General features: G+C 40.1%; 2 protein-coding genes and 1 non-coding gene across 3 annotated transcripts; all 3 read right to left on the bottom strand.

Moving 5' to 3' along the window:
• Nucleotides 1–421: 421 nt before the first annotated feature.
• LOC114171135 (uncharacterized) lies at nt 422–1063 on the bottom strand. The gene has a single exon (XM_028057047.1). It carries the CDS (start codon nt 1061–1063, stop codon nt 422–424), a length of 642 nt encoding a protein of 213 aa, XP_027912848.1.
• A 2066-nt stretch (nt 1064–3129) lies between these two features.
• On the bottom strand, nt 3130–3813 carry LOC114172715 (uncharacterized). Its single transcript, XM_028057045.1, has 2 exons — nt 3624–3813; nt 3130–3476 (listed from the first exon to the last, which is right to left on the bottom strand). Exons 1-2 carry the CDS (start codon nt 3811–3813, stop codon nt 3130–3132), a joined length of 537 nt encoding a protein of 178 aa, XP_027912846.1.
• A 4985-nt stretch (nt 3814–8798) lies between these two features.
• Nucleotides 8799–8905, bottom strand: LOC114172719 (small nucleolar RNA R71). The gene has a single exon (XR_003602237.1). It is a non-coding gene; the product is annotated as a small nucleolar RNA R71 (small nucleolar RNA).
• Between the last annotated feature and the right edge of the window lie 16529 nt (nt 8906–25434).

Here is a 25434-nt window from a genome sequence, read left to right as displayed (position 1 = left end):
TGGAGATACGTAGGAGCAGGGCAAATCCTTGTCAGGTTCCCATTCCAAAAATTTAAAGGCTTTTCAAATAGTTTTATAAAGAACTACGTAGCCCTGATTTCTCATTTTCAATGACAATACGTAGGACCAAGGTTTTAACCCTTGTCGGGTCCTTTTCTCTCCAAATATAATTTTGTTCAATATTTTTTATTTTTGGGAAAAATAAATATATAAAATAAAACACATCTCTTTTGCAAATTTAATTAAAGGTACCGCCTTTGGGCGGGCGCTGTAGGGTGCTAATACCTTCCCTACGCGTAACCGACTCCCGGACCCTAAATTTGGTTTTCGCAGACTTTATTTTATTTTTATAGTTTTCCATAGTTTTCTACAATAAACTATGGTGGCAACGTGTAATCTCTTTTTCCAAATTAATTTATTTTTAGTTCGTTGTCCCACCGCGATTTAGGTTGCGACACCAGGCAAAAAGATGTGGGTGTGATTTCCTCATATCCTCCTCCAACTCCCAAGTCGAGTCACCCGTTCTCTGATCCCAGATAACTGTAACCAGGCGGACTTCTTTTCCTCGGCGCTCCTCAACTTTGCTATCCTCTAGAGCGACGGGTGGTACTTCCACTATGAGGTCTTCCTTGATCTGTATATCCTCGGCTTCCAACACATGCGCTGAGTCAAACACGTACTTCCTCAACTGTGAGACATGAAACACTGGATGAAGGTTCGGCAATTGCGGGGGTAAGGCTATCTCGTAAGCCACCGGCCCAATCCTCCTCGTGATTTGATAAGGGCCAAGGAACTTGGGCAAAACCTTCCTTGAGCAGAGAGCCCTTCCCACGCCCGTGGTATGGGTCACCCTCAGGAATACATGATCACCAACTGCGAACTCCAGAGGTCTCCTCCTACGGTCTGCATAGGCCTTCTGCCTACACTGAGAAGCCTGCATCCTGTTCCTCACCGTTCTCAATTTCTCAGTGGTCTGCTCTAACAATTCTTGTCCAAGCAACACCGCTTCCCCATAGAGAGGAGTCCTACACCTCCTGCCATAAAGAGCCTCGTATGACGCCATGTCGATGCTCGCATGAAAACTGTTGTTGTAGGTGAACTCTATCAAAGGTAATACCTCATCCCAAGCACCCAGATGATCCAATATGCAATTCCTCAACAAATCCTCTAATGACTGAATCGTCCTCTCAGACTGGCCATCGGTTTGAGGGTGATAAGCTGAGCTCATAGTCAACTTGGTCCCCAAAGCCTGTTGTAAGGTTTGCCAGAACCGGGATGTAAACCGTGGGTCTTTGTCAGAAACTATGCTTGAAGGTACTCCATGCAACCTCACGATCTCCTTAATGTACAACTGGGCTAACTTGGCCATAGACATCCTTAAGTTCATCGCCAAAAAGTGGGCACTCTTGGTCAACCGGTCCACTATCACCCAGATGGTGTCATGTCCTCTAAAAGTCCGTGGCAAATGTGTTACAAAATCCATTGAGATGTTGTCCCATTTCCACACTGGTATTTCTAAGGGTTGTAGGTTCCCACCGGGCCTCTGGTGCTCCACCTTCGCCTTCTGACAAGTTAAACATGCTGATACAAACTGAGCCACATCCCTCTTCATCCCTTGCCACTAGAAAGTCTCCTTAAGATCTCGGTACATCTTAGTCATGCCAGGATGCAAACTAAGACGACTCTTATGTCCTTCCTCAAGAATTAACTTTTTTACCTTGGGTACACAGATCCTATCCTGGAACCTCAAGATATCATCATTACCCAAAGTGAAATCTCTAGTCTCACCTGACCCAAGCTGTTCTCTGACTCTGTTCAGGATGGCATCTAATAACTGTCTCTCTCTCACTAAGCTCGAGAAGTCACTAGATATAGTAAGGGTACTACACCTAATGGACTCGGACCCCAACTCCACCTATAGCCTCATGTCCCTAAAATTCTCCAGCAATTCTACCTCTTTTATAATGAGATGTGTCGTATGTACAGTCTTCCTACTCAGAGCATCTGCCACCACATTTGCCTTCCCCAGATGATATAGGAGCTCGAAGTCATAATCTTTCAAGAACTCCATCCACCTTTTCTACCTCATGTTCAGCTCCTTCTGGTCGAACAAGTACTTTAAAGTTTTGTGGTCGCTGAACAATGAAACTGAGCACCATAAAGATAATGCCTCCAAATCTTCAAGCCAAAGACTATCGCCGCCAACTCCAAGTCATGAGTGGGGTAGTTCCTCTCATGCACCTTGTGTTGTCTCGAGGCATATGCCACAACCTTCTTCTCCTGTATCAAAACGCAACCAAGTTCGAGGTTGGAGGCGTCACAGTAGACCTCGAACGGCTTCCCGACATCCGGGATCACTAGTTTCGGAGCGCTAGTCAATCTTCTCTTCAACTCCTGGAAACTTTCCTCGCACTTATCTGTCAAAGTGAAGGGTTGGTCCTTCCGAGTAAGCAATGTCAGGGGTGCCACAATTTTGGAGAATCCCTCTATGAATCTCCTATAGTTGCCCGTTAACCCCACAAAGCTCCTGATCTCTGTGGCCGATTTAGGACTTTACCACTTTACCACTGCCTCAACCTTCGCTGGGTCCACTGCAATCCCCTTGGCGGATATCACATACCCCCAAAACTGAACCTCATCCATCCAGAATTCGCACTTGGACAACTTGGCATACAACTATTTCTCTCTCAAAACACCAAGCACCAACCTCAGGTGTTCTGCATGCTCCTCTTGAGTCTTAGAATAGATAAGGATGTCGTCTATGAAGACTACGACAAACTTATCTAAGAAGGGTCTGAAAATTCGGTTCATGTAGTCCATGAACATTGCTGGAGCATTGGTCACACCAAAAGGCATAACCACATACTCATAGTGTCTATACCGGGATCGGAAGGTCATCTTCTGCACATCATCAGCCTTTACCAAAATCTGATGGTATCCCAATCGCAGGTCTATCTTCGAGAATACTGACGACCCATGCAGCTGATCCATCAAGTCATCAATTCTCGGGAGCGGATACTTATTCTTGATCGTCATCTTGTTCAGTTGCCTGTAGTCCACACACAGGCGTGAACTCCCATTCTTCTTCTTTACCAGCAACACTAGTGCTCCCCACGGTGAAGTGCTGGGTCAGATAAACTGCTTCGCCATCAGTTCCTCTATCTGTTTCTTAAGTTCCACTAACTCTGCCGGAGACATGCGGTATGGAGCCATCGATACCGGACATGTCCCCGGTAGTAGGTCAATAGAGAACTCCACCTCCCTATTGGGAGGTAACCAAGGTACTTCATCCGGAAACACGTCCTCAAACTCATGCACCACAGGTATAATTGATGGTCCCTCTCTCTCCTCTAATTTCATACGAGTGAAGATTATGAAGCATTGCGCGCCACTCTGAATCTCCCTCACTATCCCCTGAGGAGACACCAACTCGAGCTCCTCTGAATCGGGAAACAACAACCTCTTCTCCCGGCAGTCTATAAGGATACAGTTGGCAGAGAGTCAATCCATCCCTAGGATCAATTCCAACTCTTAGAGAGGCAGACATATCAGATTCACCCTATATCTGCATCCTTCCACCTCCACAGGACACCTAGCACACAAGGACGACGTCCTGACCAAACCTGATGTCGGAGTAGATACCACAAGTTCACACTGCAGCTCACACACCGGCAGACCCAACTTTTTCACACAAGCATCTGACACAAAGGAGTATGTCGCTCTAGAATCATATAACACGCAACATCTCATCCCAGAAATCACACAATAACCCATAACGAGGTTACCTGAACCTGCCGCCTCTACTCCGATCATGGCGTAGACTTTGCTCGTCGCCTAAGGTCTGTTGCCTCTATCTCTTCGCTGGTGCTGGTGAGCAGTCTGGATTGGAAGGCGTGCCGCTGCCCTAGCAAGAGTGGGACAATCCTTCCCAAAGTGGCCCTTCTTGCAATAGTTGTTGCATCTGCGGTAACCCTCCATGCGTGGGCAAGCGCTCCTCAGGTGTGGGTCCCCACATATGTAACACTACACTCGACCCTGTTGGGGAGGAAGAGCCCTAGACCATTAAGGCTGATGGGGAGGTCTGTCATATTGTCTCCTCCGCTCATCGTGTCTGGGCTTGGACCCAGATGGTCCATCAATCCTCTGAGGCTGCTGGGGCCGCTGACCCTCTACCTCATTCTTCATCTTCTCCATCACCTTGGCCTTCTCCACCAGAGCGGCAAAATCCTTAATGGATAAGGGTGCTACCATCAAGCGAATATCTCCCCTGAGGCCGTTCTCAAATTTCCAGCATCTCCACTTCTCATCGAGCGGCAAGGTATAAAAGCGGCTGAGGTGCTTGAACTTCTCAGCATAGTCGGTCACCGTCTTCCCTCCCTAGGTCAATTGGAGGAATTCCACATCCTTGGCATATCGAATGCTGTTTGGGAAATATTCTGAGAGGAATTTCCCCCTAAAAGCCTCCTACGTCACCAGCTCGCCTCTCTCCTCCATGATGGATTTGGTACTGGTCCACCAGTGCTCAGCCTCCCCGGTAAGCATGTATACTCTAAAAGCTAACCTGTTCTTCGCTGGGCATGTTTTTGCATCTAAGATCCTCTCCAGATCCTTCAGCCACTGGTTTGGTGCGTCAGGGCTCATCTTCCCATTGAACTTCACGGGATGGTGTTTTAGGAAGTCTTTCAGACTCCACTCCCTGACTGGTGGTCGTGGCTTCGGGCCAAACACAGGGGCAATCGCCCTATTCTCTTCCAGCTGGCGGAGGGCCTCCATCTGCTACATCACTGCCTGTTGTTCCCAAAGCGACACCGCTTGTCGCTGCATCGCTGCCTCATGTTGTTGCATCATCGCTGTGCTTTGCTGCGTCATGGCAGCCACCATCGCCTCTATTGCCCTGGCGATATCGGGCTAGTCACCCTCGAACGATTGCAAAGTCCTATGAGGAGGTGCCATAGTTCACTGGCACACAGAAAATCACTTGGTTAGTCTCGAATAAGGCAAGAATTTAACTAAGAACACTCAGAAGGCACAGAGAAAGCTAAGCGGACATCCAAGTTCATAGACCTAAGGAATGACCGCTCTGATACCATAAATGTAACGTCCCATTTAATTACTAAGCGAAATTAAAAGACACGTCACATAAAATAGTAATGTAGAGTAGTCCTGGGGTCCTTAACACAACCCCTACAAACTGGGCACACCACGATGCCAACGGAAACCAGATAAAAGTCTAACAAAATGAGAGTAGAATAGTAAGGCATAGAGCAATACATGGGCTGTAGCCCTAAAGAAAACCCATGAAGGAAAGAAACATAAAGTCCAGCGTAGATGGTTAAGCAGCGGAATCGCCATTTCCTTGCTGACCACGGGAACCTCGCGCATCTGCTCCCATCAATTAAATTGATGATCATCGCAAGAAAGAAGAGCCACATACAAGACAACCATACAACAAACAGGGTAAGCTAGAGCTAACAACATTTTCATCATACAGTCAAATATACTTTCACCATCCAATATCCATACAACAATCAAGCATGTTATGACTTTTCAATCGATACACTACGACTCGACTCGACTCATCCGGATACATATAACCTGGTCGGATTCAATGCATGCTTGCACTTGTGGTGGATACCTCTGCTCACCCCCAAGCTGCTCACCCCCGAGCTATGTGTTACAAGTGTTATGATGGATCAATTTTCCCTCACCACAAGGTTAGCCCTTAGTGAATTTCAGGCCTCCTACTACTCTCACCACAGGAGTCAGTCCGCTCTAGGTGAGACTAACTGACTCCTTAGAGTGTCAGGATGCAACCTTACCTTGAATCCTTACCTAGTTATACAGATGGGGCACCACCATGGACACCCACTAATAGGGGCCATGGAATTACGTCCCGACCACTGAAGCGCAACCCTGGAGGCCTCACCTAGAGACTCCAAGGAATTACACACTGACACGGACCCAACAATCATAAATCAACAATAAGAGAATACCAATCATGCTTACAATTCCATGTCAACCTCTAAAAAATAACACCTCATTCGTATCACATGTTGAACCCATACCACTGGTCATTACCACCCCATGAGTATAGGGCCTTGATGAGTCATTATTATCTTCCATTCCACTAGCCTTTGTGTACCCATTAGACAGTTGATTAGTGCTTAATTGTTCATCTTTAGAGTGTTTTTCATCTGTTGGGCTTTCATGGGCCATTGTTCCGAATTTGGACTAATTTTACATTATTTGGCCTAATTTTTATTTTTAATTATTTTTAGGTATTTGGGTGAAGCAATTTTGGAGCTTGGACGTCAATATTCAGTTGAAGAGAGTCGCCACATCATTTCCATGTCATTTCCACGTCAGCAAAGTCAATGGGTCAACATTTGAGGACTAGAGTGGCATTTTTGTAATTTTGCAGCTCATAATGGCAATTTCGTACTTCTGAGTGGCAGGGGTGATATGACCACGAAATTAGGTCTGCATGGGGAAGACCAGTCGCTCTATCATCTTCAACCTCTCTTCAAAACGTCCATTTTCGTTCTCCAAGCTTCCATGGACGTGCCCCTTGCGGTTTTTCACGTTTTTGGCTCATTTTTACCGTTTTTATGCATATTTGATAGCACCCATTGAGGGTTTTACGTTTTGAATTCGTTTTCTTGCTTGGGCAGTTCGTTTTGTGGGTTTTATACACTTGGAATATCACCCATTAATGAGCTTTTCGCATTTATATATGATAGCACCGTTTTGCATTCCATTGAAGCTTTGAAATCTCTCTTTTTGCTCTTAATTTGCGTTTTTCAAATTTCATAAGTTAGGGGTTTTTGATTCTATTTTTGTGATTCTAGAATTATGGTGTCTAATTGCTCATTTCCATGTCTAGCTAATTTCGTGTATTGACTCCTTGATAAAAAAATGCAATGAAGCTTTGAGGTTGTGCTTACTTGTGAAATCTGCCATATCTCTTTGTTCTAATTCGAGAATGAATTGTGATGAATCTGTTTGTGCTTAATTTACAGAGTAATTTCATGTGTTTTGGTTAAGTTATGTTCATGCTTAATTTATGTAACTTGTGCATAATGAAGCTAGATTGTAATTTTCGCTTAGTAGATTATTATCTAGTGGATTGAGAGAAGGCAGAGATGTTAAGTTCGTGGCCTATGATAAGTGAATTTGTGTTTGAATCAAGGATGTCAATACGGTTTTAATCACTCTTTGCATTCAATTTAATCTGTTGATTAGAATTCTGAATTTGTCTGCCAACCCCCCCTCCCCCCTTTGTGCTGTATTGTTGTGTTCGTCTGGAAATTGAAGCTTTGAATGAAAATATTGGTCGTTGGGAGACGACTTGGTTCACTTTCAGATATTGCATTTAATATGTTTTAATTTGGTGGGGTACGACCTCTATCAAATTTGGCGCCGTTGCCAGGGACCAATCGTTTCGTTCAAAGTAAAATTTTCAGTGTGTTTGTGTTTTGTGTTTTAGTGTGTGTAGTTCAAGTGTGGTTGAGTTGGTATATGTTCATTGTGATGTTAATGTTGTCTTAAGTTCAGTGCCTGTTTCCATTCCTGTGTGTTTCTGTGTAGTGTAGTGAATAGTGTCGCGGCGCGCATGAATAGTGTCATTTGTAGTAGTGAATAGTGTATGAATAGTGTCCGAATATGGCATTTAACTTCTGGATTTTTGTTCTGGTAGCTACGGTGCTTGTTTTGACTTGAAATTTCCCCCCCCCACTTCTAAGACATTGAACTTGATAGGAAAAATAGCTGGAGCAGTTGGTAAGGTTTGAGTTAAGAGATTCAAAAAAATTTTGGACTGATTTTTAGTGAAAATTCAGAGAACCATAACTTTTGCTCTGGTTATCAGAATCACTATTATTTTATATGCATTTGGGGTGGAATTTGATATCCCACCTTCATGGACTCGGCTTTTCCGGTTTCCAAACTCAGATTCTCCAGAAAATGCCATTTTCTACATTTCCGCAATCTTTTTTGTGATTTTTCTTCATTTTTTCCACTTTTGAAAAATTGTTAAAAATACTTGTGCTTTGAGTTTTGATCTGATTTTTTTAGTGCTTCTGTTTGACCACTCAAAGGAATATCCTACCAATTTTCAAGTCATTTGGAGGTCGTTTGAGTATACTTGTAGTTATACCCTATGTTATGCCAATATCACTAGAATTTATGTTTTTGGGTGCATGACTAGGGGAAACCCAAGTGAATTACAACCATTTGACCTTGAGATTGATAGGACATTCCACAGAGGAAGTAGGCATCTTAGGAATCCATATTTGCATGCTGAATATTCAGTGACTTTTCTTGACTCTTAGGATTCTCATCACATTCTTGACACTCCTCATTCTTTGCATTCTGAGCATACTGTTTATTCTGGGCATTTTGATTTTCATACTGATAATATGGCTCAACCTCTTACACCTCATGAGAGAACCATGAGTGAGCTCACTGCACCAGAGTTCACTTATGATAGTTTATGCATTCAATACCCTGAGGAGGAGGTTCCATATGTGCTGAAAACTGGTTTAATACACTTGTTGCCAAAGTTTCATGGTCTTGCAGGTGAGGACTCGTGCAAACACTTGAAGCAATTTCATGTCGTTTGTTCCACCATGAAGCCTGCAAATGTGCAGGAGGACCATGTATACTTGAAGGCTTTCCCTCATTCTTTGGAGGGTAATGCGAAAGACTGACTGTACTACCTAGCACCCAGGTCCATCACAAGCTGGGATGACCTGAAGAGATTGTTCCTTACCAAGTTCTTTCCTGCTTCAAGGACAACAGCCATAAGGAAGGAGATTTATGGCATCAAGCAGCAATGTGGGGAGACCCTTTATGAGTACTGGGAGAGGTTCAAGAATCTTTGTTCAAGCTGCCCACACCATCAGATCTCTGAACACCTCCTTCTGCAGTATTTTTATGAAGGCTTGCACCACATGGATCGAAATATGATTGATGCCGCAAGTGGTGGTGCCCTTGGTAACATAACCCCAACTACAGCCAGACAACTAATAGAGAACATGGCTTCAAATTCTCAACAATTTGGCACAAGGAGTGATGCCATAGTTGTTAGAGGTATTCATGATGTAGGAGCAGCTGAGTACACAAAGAAGTTGGAGACTAAGATTGATGCTCTTACCACACTGGTCAACCAACTTGCTTCCAATTAGAGAGCTCCAGCTGCCAGAGTTTGTGGCCTTTGTACATCTGTTGATCATTTTACAGACTCTTGCCTAGCATTTTAACAACAGGCTGCTTCTCCTTCTTCTTCTACACCAGTGGACACACCTCAGGCCTATGTAGCAAATATTTTCAACAAGAATAGGCCCCAACAACAACAACAAAACCACCATGATTTGTCAACCAACAGATATAATCCAGGATGGAGGAATCACCTCCACAACAAAGAGTTGCACTTGCAGCCCCAACAATTTTAAAATGTGCAACCACCTCCACAACAAAGAGTTGCACCTGCACCACAAGCTGCTCCAGTTCCACCTGTACCCACACCAGCTCCTGCTGCAGCACCTGCACCTTCTTCTTCTACTTTATTGGAGGAGTTAGTCAGGATGATGACCCTTCAAAATATGCAATTCCAGCAGGAGACTAGGGCCTCAATCCAGAGTTTGACAAATCAAATGGGGCAGATGGCCACTCAGCTAAACCAGGCACAAGCTCAGAATTCTGACAAGCTTCCATCACAGACGGTGGAAAATCCTAGGAATGTGAGTGCCATTACTTTGAGATCTGGGAAGAACATTGAAGTTCCCACTTCCGAGCCTACACCTCCAAAGGAAGCCAACCCTGCTACACTTCAGAGAAAGCGTGATGCTCATGCAGCTGGTCCTTCCACATCTGGTGTGACTTCTACACCTTCCACCTCTACTGCTGCACCTTCCATACCTCTTCCTTTCCCTCCAAGAGCCATTCCGAGCAAAAAGATGGAAGAGGTTGACAGGGAGATCTTAGAAACTTTCAGGAAAGTGGAGGTGAACATACCTCTGTTGGATGCCATTAAACAGATTCCCAGATATGCAAAGTTCTTAAAGGAGCTATGCACGCACAAGAGGAGGCTAAAGGGAAACGAAAAGATCAGCATGGGCAGAAACGTGTCAGCATTGATAGGTAAATCTATTCCTCAGATTCCTGAGAAGTGCAAGGACCCAGGTACATTTTGTGTACCTTGCATCATAGGTAACAATAAATTTGAAAATGCAATGCTTGATCTTAATGCTTCAATAAATGTAATGCCTCTGTCTATTTTTAAATCTCTTTCTCTTGGACCCTTGCAACCTACGGGTGTGGTGATTCAGTTGGCAAATAGAAGTGATGCCCAACCCGCAGGTTTGGTTGATGATGTTTTGGTTCATGTTGGTGAATTGATTTTCCCTGCTGATTTTTACATTCTTGACATGGAAGAGGGATTTTCACATGGTTCTGCACCAATCATTTTAGGCAGACCATTTTTGTCCATGGAGTTTAATGATATTGTTGTACGATTTAACATTTTGGATGCCATGCAACATCCTTCTGAGGATCATTCTGTTTTTCACGTGGATATTATTGATGATGTTGTTGATGGATTGATTTCTGATTTCCACTTTTTGCATGCATTAAAACATTCATCCGTGTCTGAGTTATCTGAATTTGCATGCATTGATGTTCTTGATTCTGATTCTGCTTCTGATTTTGATGATGCTGAATATGATGTGGATAATTTTGAATCTAATGAGTTTGACTCTCTGGATGTTGTACCTATTGACTTTGATGTTATACAATCAGGTTGCACTAACCATGTTGCAGGAAGTACACATGCATCTGATTATTTTGCTCAGGTACAAGCTGTGGAACCCATTTCTCCCTCCCTTCTGGTTCCTGATATTCAGCCAGCATCCAGTACTTCAGAGTTGAAACCACTGCCAGACAACGTCAAGTATGTCTACCTAGAGGAGGAGGACAAACTGCCTGTCATCATTTCCACCTCCCTCACTGCTGAACAAGAGCAGAGGTTGTTGCATGTTCTTAAAAAGCATAAGAAGGCAATTAGATGGACATTGACTGACATCCCTGGTATTACCCCATCAACATGCATGCACAGGATATTGTTGGAAGATGGAGCAAAGCCAGTGAGACAGCCACAGAGGCGACTCAACCCTGTCATCTCAGATGTTGTAAAGAAGGAGGTGACCAAGCTTCTACAAGCTGGGATCATCTACCCCATTTCTGACAGTCAGTGGGTTAGCCCGATCCATGTTGTTCCAAAGAAGACTGGCCTCACTGTAGTCAAGAATGAAAAAGAAAAGCTGATTCCAACAAGAGTGCAAAACAGTTGGAGGGTTTGCATTGGCTATAGAAGGCTAAATCAAGAAACCAGAAAAGACCACTTCCCCCTGCCTTTTATTGATCAAATGCTTGAGCGCTTGGCAGGTAAGTCCCACTATTGCTTTCTTGATGGGTTTTTTGGTTACTTTCAAATTCACATTGCACCTGAGGACCAAGATAAAACCACATTCACCTGCCCCTTTGGCACTTTTGCCTATAGGAGGATGTCGTTTGGCCTATGCAATGCCTCTGGCACATTCCAGCGGTGCATGCTTAGCATTTTTAGTGATTTTCTTGAAAAATGCATAGAGGTGTTTATGGACGACTTTACTGTATATGGGTCCTCGTTTGATGCATGTTTGGATAGTTTGGACAGAGTTTTAAACAGGTGCATCAAATCTAACCTTGTTCTCAATTTTGAGAAATGTCATTTCATGGTAGAACAAGGCATAGCATTGGGGCACATAATTTCAAAAAAGGGCATTGAAGTTGACCCTGCCAAGATCTCAATTATTTCACAATTGCCTTACCCCTCTTCTGTGCGAGATGTTCGTTCTTTTCTTGGCCATGCTGGGTTTTACAGGCGCTTCATTCAGAATTTCAGCAAAAGGGCCCTCCCACTGTCCAACCTACTGCAAAAGGATGTTGACTTCATCTTTGATGAAGGATGCAAAGAGGCTTTTGATTGCCTCAAGAAGGCCCTGACCACAACTCCAATCATTCAGGCGCCCAACTGGACAGCCCCATTTGAGCTTATTTGTGATGCATCCAACTATGCATTAGGGGTTGTTCTAGCTCAAAGGATTGATAAGCAGCCGAGGGTAATCTACTACGCCTCCAGGACATTAGATGCCGCCCAAGCAAACTATACCACAACAGAAAAGGAGCTCCTTGCAGTAGTTTTTGCACTTGAAAAGTTTCGATCTTATCTGCTTGGTTCTCCTGTTGTTGTGTTTACTGACCATGCAGCTCTTAAGTACCTGTTGAAGAAGGCATAATCAAAACCTCGGCTGATAAGATGGATGCTCTGGCTCCAAGAATTCGATTTGGAAATCTGTGATAGGAGCGAAGCACAAAACCTGGTTGCAGACCACCTAAGCAGGATTGAGAGGTCTACTGATGATGCTTCACCGATCCGGGATGACTTTCCCGATGAAAGTTTTTTGACACTCTCTACTTCTTCCTCACCTTGGTTTGCTAACATTGTTAATTATCTTGCTGCTTTTGCTTTACCTCCTCTAGCATCCAGAGCTCAATGTGATTAACTCAAGAGCGATGCTAGGTATTACATTTGGGATGACCCCTATCTGTGGAAAATGTGCAGTGATCAGGTTACCATGAGATTGACTCGGTCCTCAAATTTTGTCATTCATTGGACCTGCTGGTCACCTTGGCACACAAAGGACAGCTCGTAAGGTGCTAGATTGCGGATTTTATTGGCCCACCATCTTCAAAGATGCATGGAGGATTTGTAGCACATGTAAGGAATGCCAACGAGCAGGAGGAGCCATTTCTTGGAGACAACAGATGCCTCAACAACCTATGCTATTTTGTGAGGTGTTTGATGTCTGGGGTATAGATTTCATGGGCGCTTTCCCTATCTCTTTTGGTTTCACTTACATCTTGCTTGTTGTTTATTATGTTTCAAAATAGGTGGAAGCCAAAGCCACTAGAACTAATGATGCTCGAGTTGTTGTGGACTTTGTTAGGTCTCACATATTTTGCAGGTTTGGAGTTCCTCGAGCTATTGTTAGTGACCAGGGCACCCATTTTTGCAACAGATCCTTGGGGGTTTTGCTTCAAAAGTACGGGGTTGTGCATAAACTTTCTACACCATATCACCCCCAAACTAATGGGCAAGCCGAGGTCTCAAACAGAGAAATCAAGAGGATCTTGGAGAAGATTGTGCAGCCCAACAGGAAGGATTGAAGCAATAGACTTGGGGATGCTCTATGGGCTCACATGACTGCTTATAAGGTACCTATAGGGATGTCTCCTTATCGGGTTGTCTTTGGTAAGCCATGCCACCTTCCAGTGGAGATAGAGCATCGAGCATACTGGGCTATCAAGTCATGCAACTTCTCTCTTGATCAAGCTGGGGAGGAAAGGAAGCTGTAGTTGAACGAGTTAGATGAGATCCGTCTGGTGGCATCTCAGAACTCTATGTTCTACAAGGAGAAAACCAAGAAATTCCATGATAGCTCCATAGCTAGAAAGGAGTTTGTTGTTGGTCAGCAAGTTTTACTGTATAACTCCAGACTTGGACTCATGGGGGGTAAGTTGCGATCAAAGTGGATTGGTCCTTTTGTTGTTACTAATGTTTATCCTTATGGTGCAGTTGAAATCAAAAGCCAGTCCACTGATAATAGTTTCAAAGTGAATGGGCATCGTTTGAAGCCATTCCTCAGCAATCCTGCCTTGGTGGATACTGTTGTGGAGGAAACTTCCCTGCTTGACCCCACTGCTGTTTCACCATGATTTAGGGACTTTTCTTTCCCCTACTTCTTTACTTCTATTGCACTTGTCCAAGACTGTTTGTCTATTGTTGTTTCCGTTTGTTTGTTTCATTTTTGTTTATTTGTGTTAGTTAGTGTTATGTTTTTGCTTTCTGTTTGGAACACTCACTTCACTTTTGGAGGATGAGTTGTTGGTTACTCTGTGGACTGATATCCTTGCTATCTCTTTGCATGTCAAGTTGCTTTTGGAATTATTTTACCCTGTATGAGAATTTGAGCCACTCTCTGTTCTTTGATTGTGTGATATATGCCTCTTGAATGCTTGCACAGTGGCCTTGGCTTGACTCTTTCTAAATGCTTTTCTGATTCACATGCATGTTGGGATATGATTTAGGCAATTTTGTTCTGTGAGCCTATAGCCAGATGAGCCTACCTTGAACTATTTTCGTTGATACCCCTTTTTGAGCTTGCATACCCTTTCATTGTTCTACATCTCATTACAAGCCCTTAGCCTGAAAAACCATGATTATTCCTACCTTAGGAAATTTTGGAGCTTTGGAATTGTTTTGAGAATGGGTGCTCAATTAAGTGTGGTCACGCACAAAAAGTGTGGTTGTTCGCGCACTTATTGTTGGTTCTTGGAATTGCTCATTTGTACACCAAAGTGGGATTTCAAAATTGTTGTTTCTCTTCATGTTCTTTGTATAGAAAAAGAAAAAAAAAAGAGAAAACAAAAAGAAAAGGAAAGAGAATAAAGAAAAGAAATAAAAAGGAGTTTGGATTTGAGCATTGTGTGAGAACTGAAGTTGGAAGTGTTGGTGTTTGGGATTACTTTCATGATTGATTAAGACTTATTCCCCATTGCTCCTCTATTTCCTTGGTTGCTTAGCTACTTATCCATATGTTCCACACCTTGTCCTCAGCACCATTACAACCTTGAAAAGTTCTTCTGATCTTGATCTGCATGTGTTTCTAGTTTGGTTGTTAGTTCTAAAGGCTTGCCAAGTCTGTTTGATGTTTGTTTTTTAGGGGTGCTTTGAGAGTAAACAGTAGCCTAGAGATTTGAGTGATACAGTGCATATTTCGTGAGGTTATGTTGCTTTCAATTCTCTCCTTGAGCTGAACTGAGTACTTGACATGTTTTGAATTGCTTGGATGATGTTCATGGATACCTTGCAGCTTTGAATCCTTCTATGTTAGATGTGTTTCCATTTGTCTGTGTCGAGTCTGTTTGTCATGTGTCTGTTTGTCTTGTGTCTTTTTATCTCTCTTGTTATATTTGTGATATCCTTGCTTTGCTTTACTCTTTAATTTTGCCCAGGAGTGCAAAAGGGTAAGTGTGGTCGATTTTAATGAGTTGTTATTATCTTCCATTCCACTAGCCTTTGTGTACCCATTAGACAATTGATTAGTGCTTAATTGTTCATCTTTAGAGTGTTTTTCATCTGTTGGGCTTTATTGGACCACTGTTCCGAATTTGGACTAATTTCACATTATTTGGCCTAATTTTTGTTTTTAATTATTTTTAGGTATTTGGGTGAAGCAATTTTGGAGCTTGGACGTCAATATTCAATTGAAGAGAGTCGCCACATCATTTCCACATCATTTCCATGTCATTTCCACGACAGCAAAGTCAATGGCTCAACATTTGACGCCCAGAGTGGCATTTTTGTAATTCTGCAGCTCATAATGGCAGTTTCGTAATTCTGAGTGGCAGGGGTGATATGACCACGAAATTAGGTCTGCATGGGGAAGACCAGCCGCTCCATCATCTTCAACCTCTCTTCAAAACCTCCATTTTCGTTCTCCAAGCTTCCATGGACGTGACCCTTGCGGTTTTTCACGTTTTTGGCTCATTTTTACTGTTTTTATGCATATTTGACAGCACCCATTGAGGGTTTTACGTTTTGAATTCGTTTCCTTGCTTGGGCAGTTCGTTTTGTGGGTTTTATACACTTGGAACAACACCTATTAATGGGGTTTTCGCAGAGGTGTTAATTTGGTGGCCTATGATAAGTGAATTTGTGTTTCAATCAAGGATGTCAATATGGTTTTAATCACTCTTTTCATTCAATTTAATCTGTTGATTAGAATTCTGAATTTGTCTGCCAACCCCTCCCCCCCCCCTTGTGTTGTATTGTTGTGTTTGTCTGGAAATTGTGATAGAGCACTATCCCAAGATTCCATACAAGAAGAACTTAAAGATGAACATTTACAATTCAAAGGACCTATGACAAGGGCAAGGAGTAAGAGATTGAAAAATCACATTTATTCAAGACTCTCGATACTACAAGCAACTACAAGTGGAAATTCAAAGGATATGAAGATCATGGCTTGGAGCACTCTTGAAGGATAATTATTAGGAAATTAATTTATATTTTTAAACTTTGGGTTTTCTTTTAGAAAATAAGTTATGTTTTTGGGCTTTGGGCTTCCTTTTATAAATTAGTTTATGTTTTGGTTTGGGCCTTCTTGTAGGGTTCTTAGGTTTTCTTAAACTCATGTACCTATCTATATATAGAAGTATAAAAAACTATTCTAGACACTTTTAGTCATATATTGAATTTGATTTTCATTAAAGAGAGGGTTCTCTTTGTTCTTGGCTTAGGCCTCTGGTTCTTATCAAAGATTAACATCTTTGTGGCGAATCTTCACTTGACTTATCAATCTACTAGATTGTGGCGTCCTCCATCTCTGTCTTATTCCGCGTTCTTCTCTGATTTATTCGTGTCGTGCCTCTTCAGGATTCAAATTCAGAAACGATCATACTCTTTCCTAGATAGGATCGTATCATCTGGTATCTAGAGCAAGGTTCTGGTTTGAATTTCCTCTTCTATGTTATTTTTCTGTCATATGAAACAAAAAAAATTAATTACAATTTTTAATGTCTGTTTGTTCTATATTTTGTTTTAAATTTTGTTTTTTTCCTTTGTAAGGAGTAAAACCCCTAAGGTTGTTTCCAATTTGGTTGAATTTTTTGTTTTTTTTTATTTGGCGTATTTATTTATTTTTTTCTTTTTTGTTCTCTGTTTAAATTGTGTATTTTTACATTTGATTCGTGGAAATTATTTGTTATTGTGTTTGGGATTTGCAAGTGCCCTTAGTTTGATTTACATGAGTATGAGGGTTTGAAGGATCAATTGTTTAATTTGTTTTTGTGTTGAACTGCAAAAAAAATATATAAATACAACAAAAAAAAATATTGTGGATCAAGTCAAAAGGAAACAAATATATATTGGAAAAAAAAAGTAGAAAAAGAAGGATCCAAAAAAAAAGGGGGGGGGGGAGTTCAACACAACTTTTATTGCAATTTTATTTGTGGTTTATTGATATTTACTTGCAATCAGTCTTTCTCTTAGAGTCTCCATGTTGTCTCATTTAAATCTCTTTGGTAGTCCTATTATTTTCTAATTTTAATTTTCTTGTTTTGTGTCTTTACAATTCCTTGAAGTTTTGTCTAGTGTTTTGAATCCTCTTTGTCCTCTTAAGTCAAGATTTAGATCTCGCAACTTTCTTCACATTGTTTGTTCACTCTTTCCTTAAGCTACTAGAGTTCTTCGCCAAGCACTAAAGGGAATTTGAGTGGTAAAAGGCAAGAGAGTACATTCAAGAAAAAGCCTATATGTGTGATACACGAGTGGAAAATTGAGTGAAACACTTAGCGAAGTGGTGAGGTCCTAAAGATATTTTATTATACTAAACATTTTCTTGCAGGAATTAGCAAATATTGAGTAATGCAAAATGTTTCCACAGAGGCATCCTTCTGGAACTGGTTTAACATATGGTTTAAATTATCCTACTCCTAACAAAAATCATTTGGTTCAAGGACTTGAACGTACCAAGAGACTGACATGTAGAGATACACCTAGTGTTTATGAGGTATTGGTAGCAGACGTTAATGCCTTGGAGTCCAGAATTATAAAGCTAATCGGCAAGATTGCTAGTATTAAACGGAAGCACAATCCTGATAGAAAATTATTGCCAAAGACAAGTACACTAAGATGTTCCAAATGTGAAGGCTCTGGGCGTGAAACTCATCAATGTCCTAATGGGGATGCAAGTCCCATGACTCATGAAGACCTCAAGAACTACATTTCATACTTGAGAGAGGAGGAAGAAAGGATAATGCAAAAATTAGATATATTGAAAAGAAGGCAAGAGCGAAAGCTAAAAAGAGTCCATGAGAAGGAAACACTTATAGAAAATTAAGCAAAGGAAAAGAGAGAAAGAGACGAGAAAGAAAAGAGAGAAAAAGTAGGGAAAGAAAGGAGCGAGAGAGAGAGGAGAAAGAAGAAGGAGAGAGAAAAGAGAACAAAGAGCGAGAAAAAGTAAAGAAAGAAGAGAGTAGGAAAAGAGAAGGAAGAAAAGAGAGAAAAAGAAGAGAGCGAGAGAGAGGAGAAAGAAGAAGGAGAGAGAAAAGAGAAAGAAGAGCGAGAAAAAGTAATGAAAGAAGAGAGTAAAAAAAGAGAGAAGGAAGAAAAGAGAGAAAAAGAAATAAGAGAGCATTATGAATTGTCAATGAAAAAATGTACTAACTTTCCTCTTATTGTTTTATTGCCTATGGACGATTTATTCATCAAAGAGCAATGGCATCAACAATGGAAAGACGAAAGGATACTTAGGGAAGAGCTATTCATCAAGCAACAAGGAGATCAACAATGGGAAGACGAAATGATGATAAAAAAAGACACAAGCTTAGAAATATATGCTCATGAGTTAGCTTGTTTACCCATTTCTAACAAACCTACGGGTGATCAAAGTCATACCTATAATTAGGTTGTTTGTTTGAGCAATATTCCTTTTCTTTTCTTTGAGCATTTTATCTTTAATTTAAAATTGTTTGATGATTGGTGCAGGTGGGTATTTGACCCTGGAGGTAGAACTCCAAATCTTTTATAATAAGAGATTGACCTCTTTCAGGATCCAAATTTCATTTTAGTAGAATTTCTATTATTTTATTTTTGATTTGTGTCTTTGATTTATGTTTGTGTTTGTGCATAGGACCTTCTAGAATTCGGGTTGAATTCTCTCCAAACAGGAGAGAATGATAAAGAATCTTCAAGTGAGACAAATTTGAGGACAAATTCTCTTTAAGAAGGAGGGAATGATAGAGCACTATCCTAAGATTCCATACAAGAAGAACTTAAAGATGAACATTTACAACTCAAAGGACCTATGACAAGGGCAAGGAGTAAGAGATTGAAAAATCACATTTATTCAAGACTCTTGATATTACAAGCAACTACAAGTGAAAATTCAAAGGATATGAAGATCATGGCTTGGAGCACTCTTGAAGGATAATTATTAGGAAATTAATTTATATTTTTAAACTTTGGGTTTTCTTTTAGAAAATAAGTTATGTTTTTGGGCTTTGGGCTTTCTTTTATAAATTAGTTTAGGTTTTGGTTTGGGCCTTCTTGTAGGGTTCTTAGGTTTTCTTAAACTCATGTACCTATATATAGAGGTATCAAAAACTATTGTAGACACTTTTAGTCATATATTGAATTTGATTTTCATTAAAGGCAGGGTTCTCTTTGTTCTTGGCTTAGGCCTTTGGTTCTTATCAAAGATTAACATCTTTGTGGCGAATCTTCACTTGACTTATCAATCTGCTAGATTGTGGCATCCTCCATCTCTGTCTTATTCCGCGTTCTTCTCTGATTTATTCGTGTCGTGCCTCTTGAGGATTCAAATTCAGAAACAATCATACTCTTTCCTGGATAGGATCGCATCAAATTAAAGATTTGAATGAAAATATTTGTCTTTGGGAGACGACTTGGTTCATTTTCACATACTGCATTTAATATGTTTTAATTTGGTGGGGTACAACCTCTATCAGGCCTCATCTTATATCAATACCATGTCCCATTAATTCCAACTCACTCATTAATTTCACATGCCAAGCTTCCACGATATCCATCATTCCATTCATGAATTATGTCACACATACATGGCATTCCATTATATATATATATATATATATATATATATATATATGTATATATATATAGATATATATATATATATACATATATATATATATATATATATATATATATCTCAACATATCAATCATACCCAAACAATTACAAATCATCCAACGACAACCAAGCAACCAAACCACGCACTGTCTCGCCCAATCCCTCGCTCAGGCTGAAGGATCTCGCTCAAGTGAGACAGTCTCGCTCAGGCGAGCCCCCTTCGCCTAGGCGAGGGCTCGAAAAGGAAACAGGAACCAACGTGGGATCTCGCTTAGGCGAGACCCCTCTCGCTTGGGCGAGTGGTTCGCTCGCTCAAAATAATGAGCTGGTCGCCTGGGCGACCTTTCGCGAAAAAGGATTTGGGCGAGCCTCCGCCAGACTCGCTTAGGCGAGTTCAACTCGCCTGGGCGAGATTATCAGTTCTCGCCCTAGTCTCACCTACAGCAGATGTATCTTTCAACCCCAGCCAATCACACAAAGCATTTCACGTCCTAAGAACAATGATTAACCCATACAAATAATTCGCAAGCTCAAGAATAGGCATAAAAACATAACTTAAACTCGAACCCTAACTTCCCGTACCTGGAAACGTTAGCTAAGGATTTGATACTCGAACAGTGAAGGACGATTGCTCATGGGACAGTTTCGCGAGTTGAAAAACAGTGGGACAAGTTCCAAAAATGAGCTCATTAGAAAGCTCTAACTGAGAACATACGGAAGAATCAAAATGAACATAGAGCTTGAGTTGGGAGGGACTTACACAGAACGGAAGAATAAGGCTGAGCTTGCTAAGCTATGACGACTCCAAACCCTAGTAGAGGATGACGACAGCAGCTCTAAGAGATGTGTGGGATCTGTTTTACTAAGAGTAGTTACAAGTTAGGGTTTTGGGGTATCTTAGGTCAGAAATTGAATTGGGCCAACCCCATTTAGGCCCAAAAGATTGGGCAGCCTCTACAATAAAATGGGCAAAAATAATTGTGCCTTACACCAGAGGTGTGCATTTATTAGGAATATTTCTAATACATATTTCTAATAACTCTAAAATATCATATACATATTTTCCTACCGTTCTTTTTCTATTTCTTAGGAAATCTTTTTAAATCTCATGTATATAACCATATTCACCCACGTAACAATATATCTTTTCAATAAATCCATTTAACAAATAATCATCATTTATAACTCATTTATAGGGCAATAATTACACTAGTGTAGTAAGGGCTTTTTGCCCCGGTTATTATCCTCATTTTGCCTTGGGTCTGGAACCGAGGCATATTGGGACGAGGCCTAAAGGCACCCCGTTTAGCCTCAGTCGTTACTCGAAGCCATAGAGTACCTTTTATGCCTCGGTTCTAAATGAACCGGAGCCATAGTGTTAAGCTTCCTCGCCGACGTCACACTCAATAGCACCACTATCACCGCGAGTTCCGGCACCGCAACAGCAGCCTGCGTTCTGCAACAGCAACAACACTGTTTGGACCTGCAACCACCAAGGCAGCACTTGCAATGTTCACCATCAACACAGATCCACTGCCTGCACGCGAGCCAGATTTAAACCATCATCAACGCTACGTAGATCTGCAACTACGACCAACAACTCCATTGCAGCAGCGAGAGCAAGACGCATTCTCCGCAACGCTTCAACACTGATCTGCACCATTAACGTTCACGCAAAGCGTCATTGCGCCGCGACACACAACCCGCAACAGCAACGTCAACGAGCCATGGAACCTGCATTAGCCACCGCAACTCCACCATCTCCGTCGCACAGCCACATCACAGGAGAAGAAGAAGCACAGGCAGCAGCGCATCCAACCATCACCACCGCACCTGAAACAGCCATGCCAGAGGGAGAAGAGAAAGGGTACTGTTGCAAAGAGGGGCGCAGGGAAGAAGAAGAGAAAGGGGGCTCGCGAATTTGGTGCCCTAAATAAAGCATATGGCCTCGGTTATTAATTGAACCGAGGCATATAGCCCTATTTGGCACCGATTCAGACCCACTCGAGGCCAAAGAGGTCACGACTAGTGGGTTTTTGGTTTCGGGTTTGTGTAACCGAAGCATATGACACTTCTTTGGCACCGGTTTTTGGCGAACCTAAGCATATACCTCTCTTCTGCTTCGTGTTAAGCTGAACCGAGGCATAAAAGTTGTCTGAAATTGCAAAAATGCCATCGCGCCATTATATGCTTCGGTTCCTGGACAACTGAGGCATATAAGGCGAGGTAAAAATCAATTTCTGCCCAAGTGTTACTTTATATATCCTTCAAAAGAATCTCTTATCTTTCATATTTTAAAACATCATTTAAATAAAATAAATCTTTTAAATTAATAAACCATTACGTTTCTTGTAATAACTTTCTAAATAAATACTTTTTAAATAATTAATGGTCACTTAAAAATATTTAACATCTTTTAACAATATCTCATAATATTTAACGACATATATCTAATATATTTTTAATTAAATAAATTTTAAACCATTTTGTCTTTTACTTTAAATATTTATTTAATCTCATTTATTTATTTTTATAATTATTATAATTTTTTGGATCTCTTATTCTCTTAACAAATAAATTTTTCGTCCTAAAAAATGAAATTTCTAGAATGCATTTTATACAAAATTAAAAATATTTTAAAACTGTACAAAATTAAATTAATATTTTAAAACATGAATTTGATCGTATAAAATCATATTATTAGTATCTATATATAAATATTTATACAATTGTATAATTAGTTATTAAATTAAATAATTAGTTATTGTAATATATATTACTTGTTTCACGCTCGTAGAAGAAAATTGGGCTTGCTAGAGGAGGAATATGACTCTAAGTTGCCAGAGGATTCTAAAAAAGTACTAATGATTTTGGTAATGTTGCAAAGACCAGAGGTGTGCATTTGTGTTATCTTTCTAATAACTCTAAAATATCATATACATATTTTCCTACCTTTCTTTTTCTATTTCTTAGGAAATCTTTTTAAATCTCATGTATATAACCATATTCACCCACGTAACAATATATCTTTTCAATAAATCCATTTAACAAATAATCATCATTTATAACTCATTTATAGGGCAATAATTACACTAGTGCAGTAAGGGCTTTTTGCCCCGGTTATTTTCCTCATTTTGCCTCGGGTCTGGAACCGAGGCATATTGGGACGAGGCCTAATGGCACCCCTTTTAGCCTCGGTCGTTACTCGAAGCCATAGAGTACCTTTTATGCCTCGGTTCTAAATGAACCGGAGCCATAGTGTTAAGCTTCCTCGCCGACGTCACGCTCAATAGCACCACTATCACCGCGAGTTCCGGCACCGCAACAGCAGCCTGCGTTCTGCAACAGCAACAACACTGTTTGGACCTGCAACCACCAAGGCAGCACTTGCAATGTTCACCATCAACACAGATCCACTGCCTGCACGCGAGCCAGATTTAAACCATCATCAACGCTACGTAGATCTGCAACTACGACCAACAACTCCATTGCAGCAGCGAGAGCAAGACGCATTCTCCGCAACGCTTCAACACTGATCTGCACCATTAACGTTCACGCAAAGCGTCATTGCGCCGCGACACACAACCCGCAACAGCAACGTCAACGAGCCATGGAACCTGCATTAGCCACCGCAACTCCACCATCTCCGTCGCACAGCCACATCACAGGAGAAGAAGAAGCACAGGCAGCAGCGCATCCAACCATCACCACCGCACCTGAAACAGCCATGCCAGAGGGAGAAGAGAAAGGGTACTGTTGCAAAGAGGGGCGCAGGGAAGAAGAAGAGAAAGGGGGCTCGCGAATTTGGTGCCCTAAATAAAGCATATGGCCTCGGTTATTAATTGAACCGAGGCATATAGCCCTATTTGGCACCGATTCAGACCCACTCGAGGCCAAAGAGGTCACGACTAGTGGGTTTTTGGTTTCGGGTTTGTGTAACCGAAGCATATGACCCTTCTTTGGCACCGGTTTTTGGCGAACCGAAGCATTTACCTCTCTTCTGCTTCGTGTTAAGCTGAACCGAGGCATAAAAGTTGTCTGAAATTGCAAAAATGCCACCGCGCCATTATATGCTTCGGTTCCTGGACAACCGAGGCATATAAGGCGAGGTAAAAATCAATTTCTGCACAAGTGTTACTTTATATATCCTTCAAAAGAATCTCTTATCTTTCATATTTTAAAACATCATTTCAATAAAATAAATCTTTTAAATTAATAAACCATTACGTTTAATAACTTTCTAAATAAATACTTTTTAAATAATTAATGGTCACTTAAAAATATTTAACATGTTTTAACAATATCTCATAATATTTAACGACATATATCTAATATATTTTTAATTAAATAAATTTTAAACCATTTTGTCTTTTACTTTAAATATTTATTTAATCTCATTTATTTATTTTTATAATTATTATAATTTTTTGGATCTCTTATTCTCTTAACAAATAAATTTTTCGTCCTAAAAAATGAAATTTCTAGAATGCATTTTATACAAAATTAAAAATATTTTAAAACTGTACAAAATTAAATTAATATTTTAAAACATGAATTTGATCGTATAAAATCATATTATTAGTATCTATATATAAATATTTATACAATTGTATAATTAGTTATTAAATTAAATAATTAGTTATTGTAATATATATTACTTGTTTCACGCTCGTAGAAGAAAATTGGGCTTGCTAGAGGAGGAATATGACTCTAAGTTGCCAGAGGATTCTAAAAAAATACTAATGATTTTGGTAATGTTGCAAAGACCAGAGGTGTGCATTTGTGTTATCTTTCTAATAACTCTAAAATATCATATACATATTTTCCTACCTTTCTTTTTCTATTTCTTAGAAAATCTTTTTAATCTCATGTATATAACCATATTCACCCACGTAACAATATATCTTTTCAATAAATCCATTTAACAAATAATCATCATATATAACTCATTTATAGTGCAATAATTACTTTATATATCCTTCAGAATAATCTCTTATCTTTCATATTTTAAAACATCATTTAAATAAAATAAATCTTTTAAATTAATAAACCATTACGTTTCTTGTAATAACTTTCTAAATAAATATTTTTTAAATAATTAATGGTCACTTAAAAATATTTAACATCTTTTAACAATATCTCATAATATTTAACGACATATATCTAATATATTTTAATTAAATAAATTTTAAACCATTTTGTCTTTTACTTTAAATATTTATTTAATCTCATTTATTTATTTTTATAATTATTATAATTTTTTGGATCTCTTATTCTCTTAACAAATAAATTTTTTGTCCTAAAAAATGAAATTTCTAGAATGCATTTGATACAAAATTAAAAATATTTTAAAACTGTACAAAATTAAATTAATATTTTAAAACATGAAATTCATCGTATAAAATCATATTATTAGTATCTATATATAAATATTTATACAATTGTATAATTACTTATTAAATTAAATAATTAGTTATTGTAATATATATTACTTGTTTCACGCTCGTAGAAGAAAATTGAGCTTGCTAGAGGAGGAATATGACCCTAAGTTGCTAGAGGATTCTAAAAAAATACTAATGATTTTGGTAATGCTGCAAAGAGCAGAGGTGTGCATTTGTGTTGTCTTTCTAATAACTCTAAAATATCATATACATATTTTC

This window comes from Vigna unguiculata, chromosome 5 (assembly GCF_037176805.1).
Source record: "Vigna unguiculata cultivar grain cowpea cultivar isolate G323 ecotype 2 chromosome 5, ASM3717680v1, whole genome shotgun sequence".
NCBI lineage: Eukaryota > Viridiplantae > Streptophyta > Magnoliopsida > Fabales > Fabaceae > Vigna > Vigna unguiculata.
Note: the sequence above shows the minus strand (reverse complement) of the source record. Positions and strands in the feature narration are given on the sequence as shown.

What these genes read in the sequence shown, in the direction of transcription:
- LOC114172715 (XM_028057045.1), bottom strand. Translation starts at nt 3,813, where the DNA reads ATGATCGGAGTAGAGGCGGCAGGTTCAGGTAACCTCGTTATGGGTTAT. An exon ending in GGTATCTACTCCGACATCAG is followed by an intron (nt 3,477 to 3,623) that starts GTTTGGTCAGGA and finishes GTATCCTTATAG; the next exon opens with ACTGCCGGGAGAAGAGGTTG.
- LOC114171135 (XM_028057047.1), bottom strand. Translation starts at nt 1,063, where the DNA reads ATGGCGTCATACGAGGCTCTTTATGGCAGGAGGTGTAGGACTCCTCTC.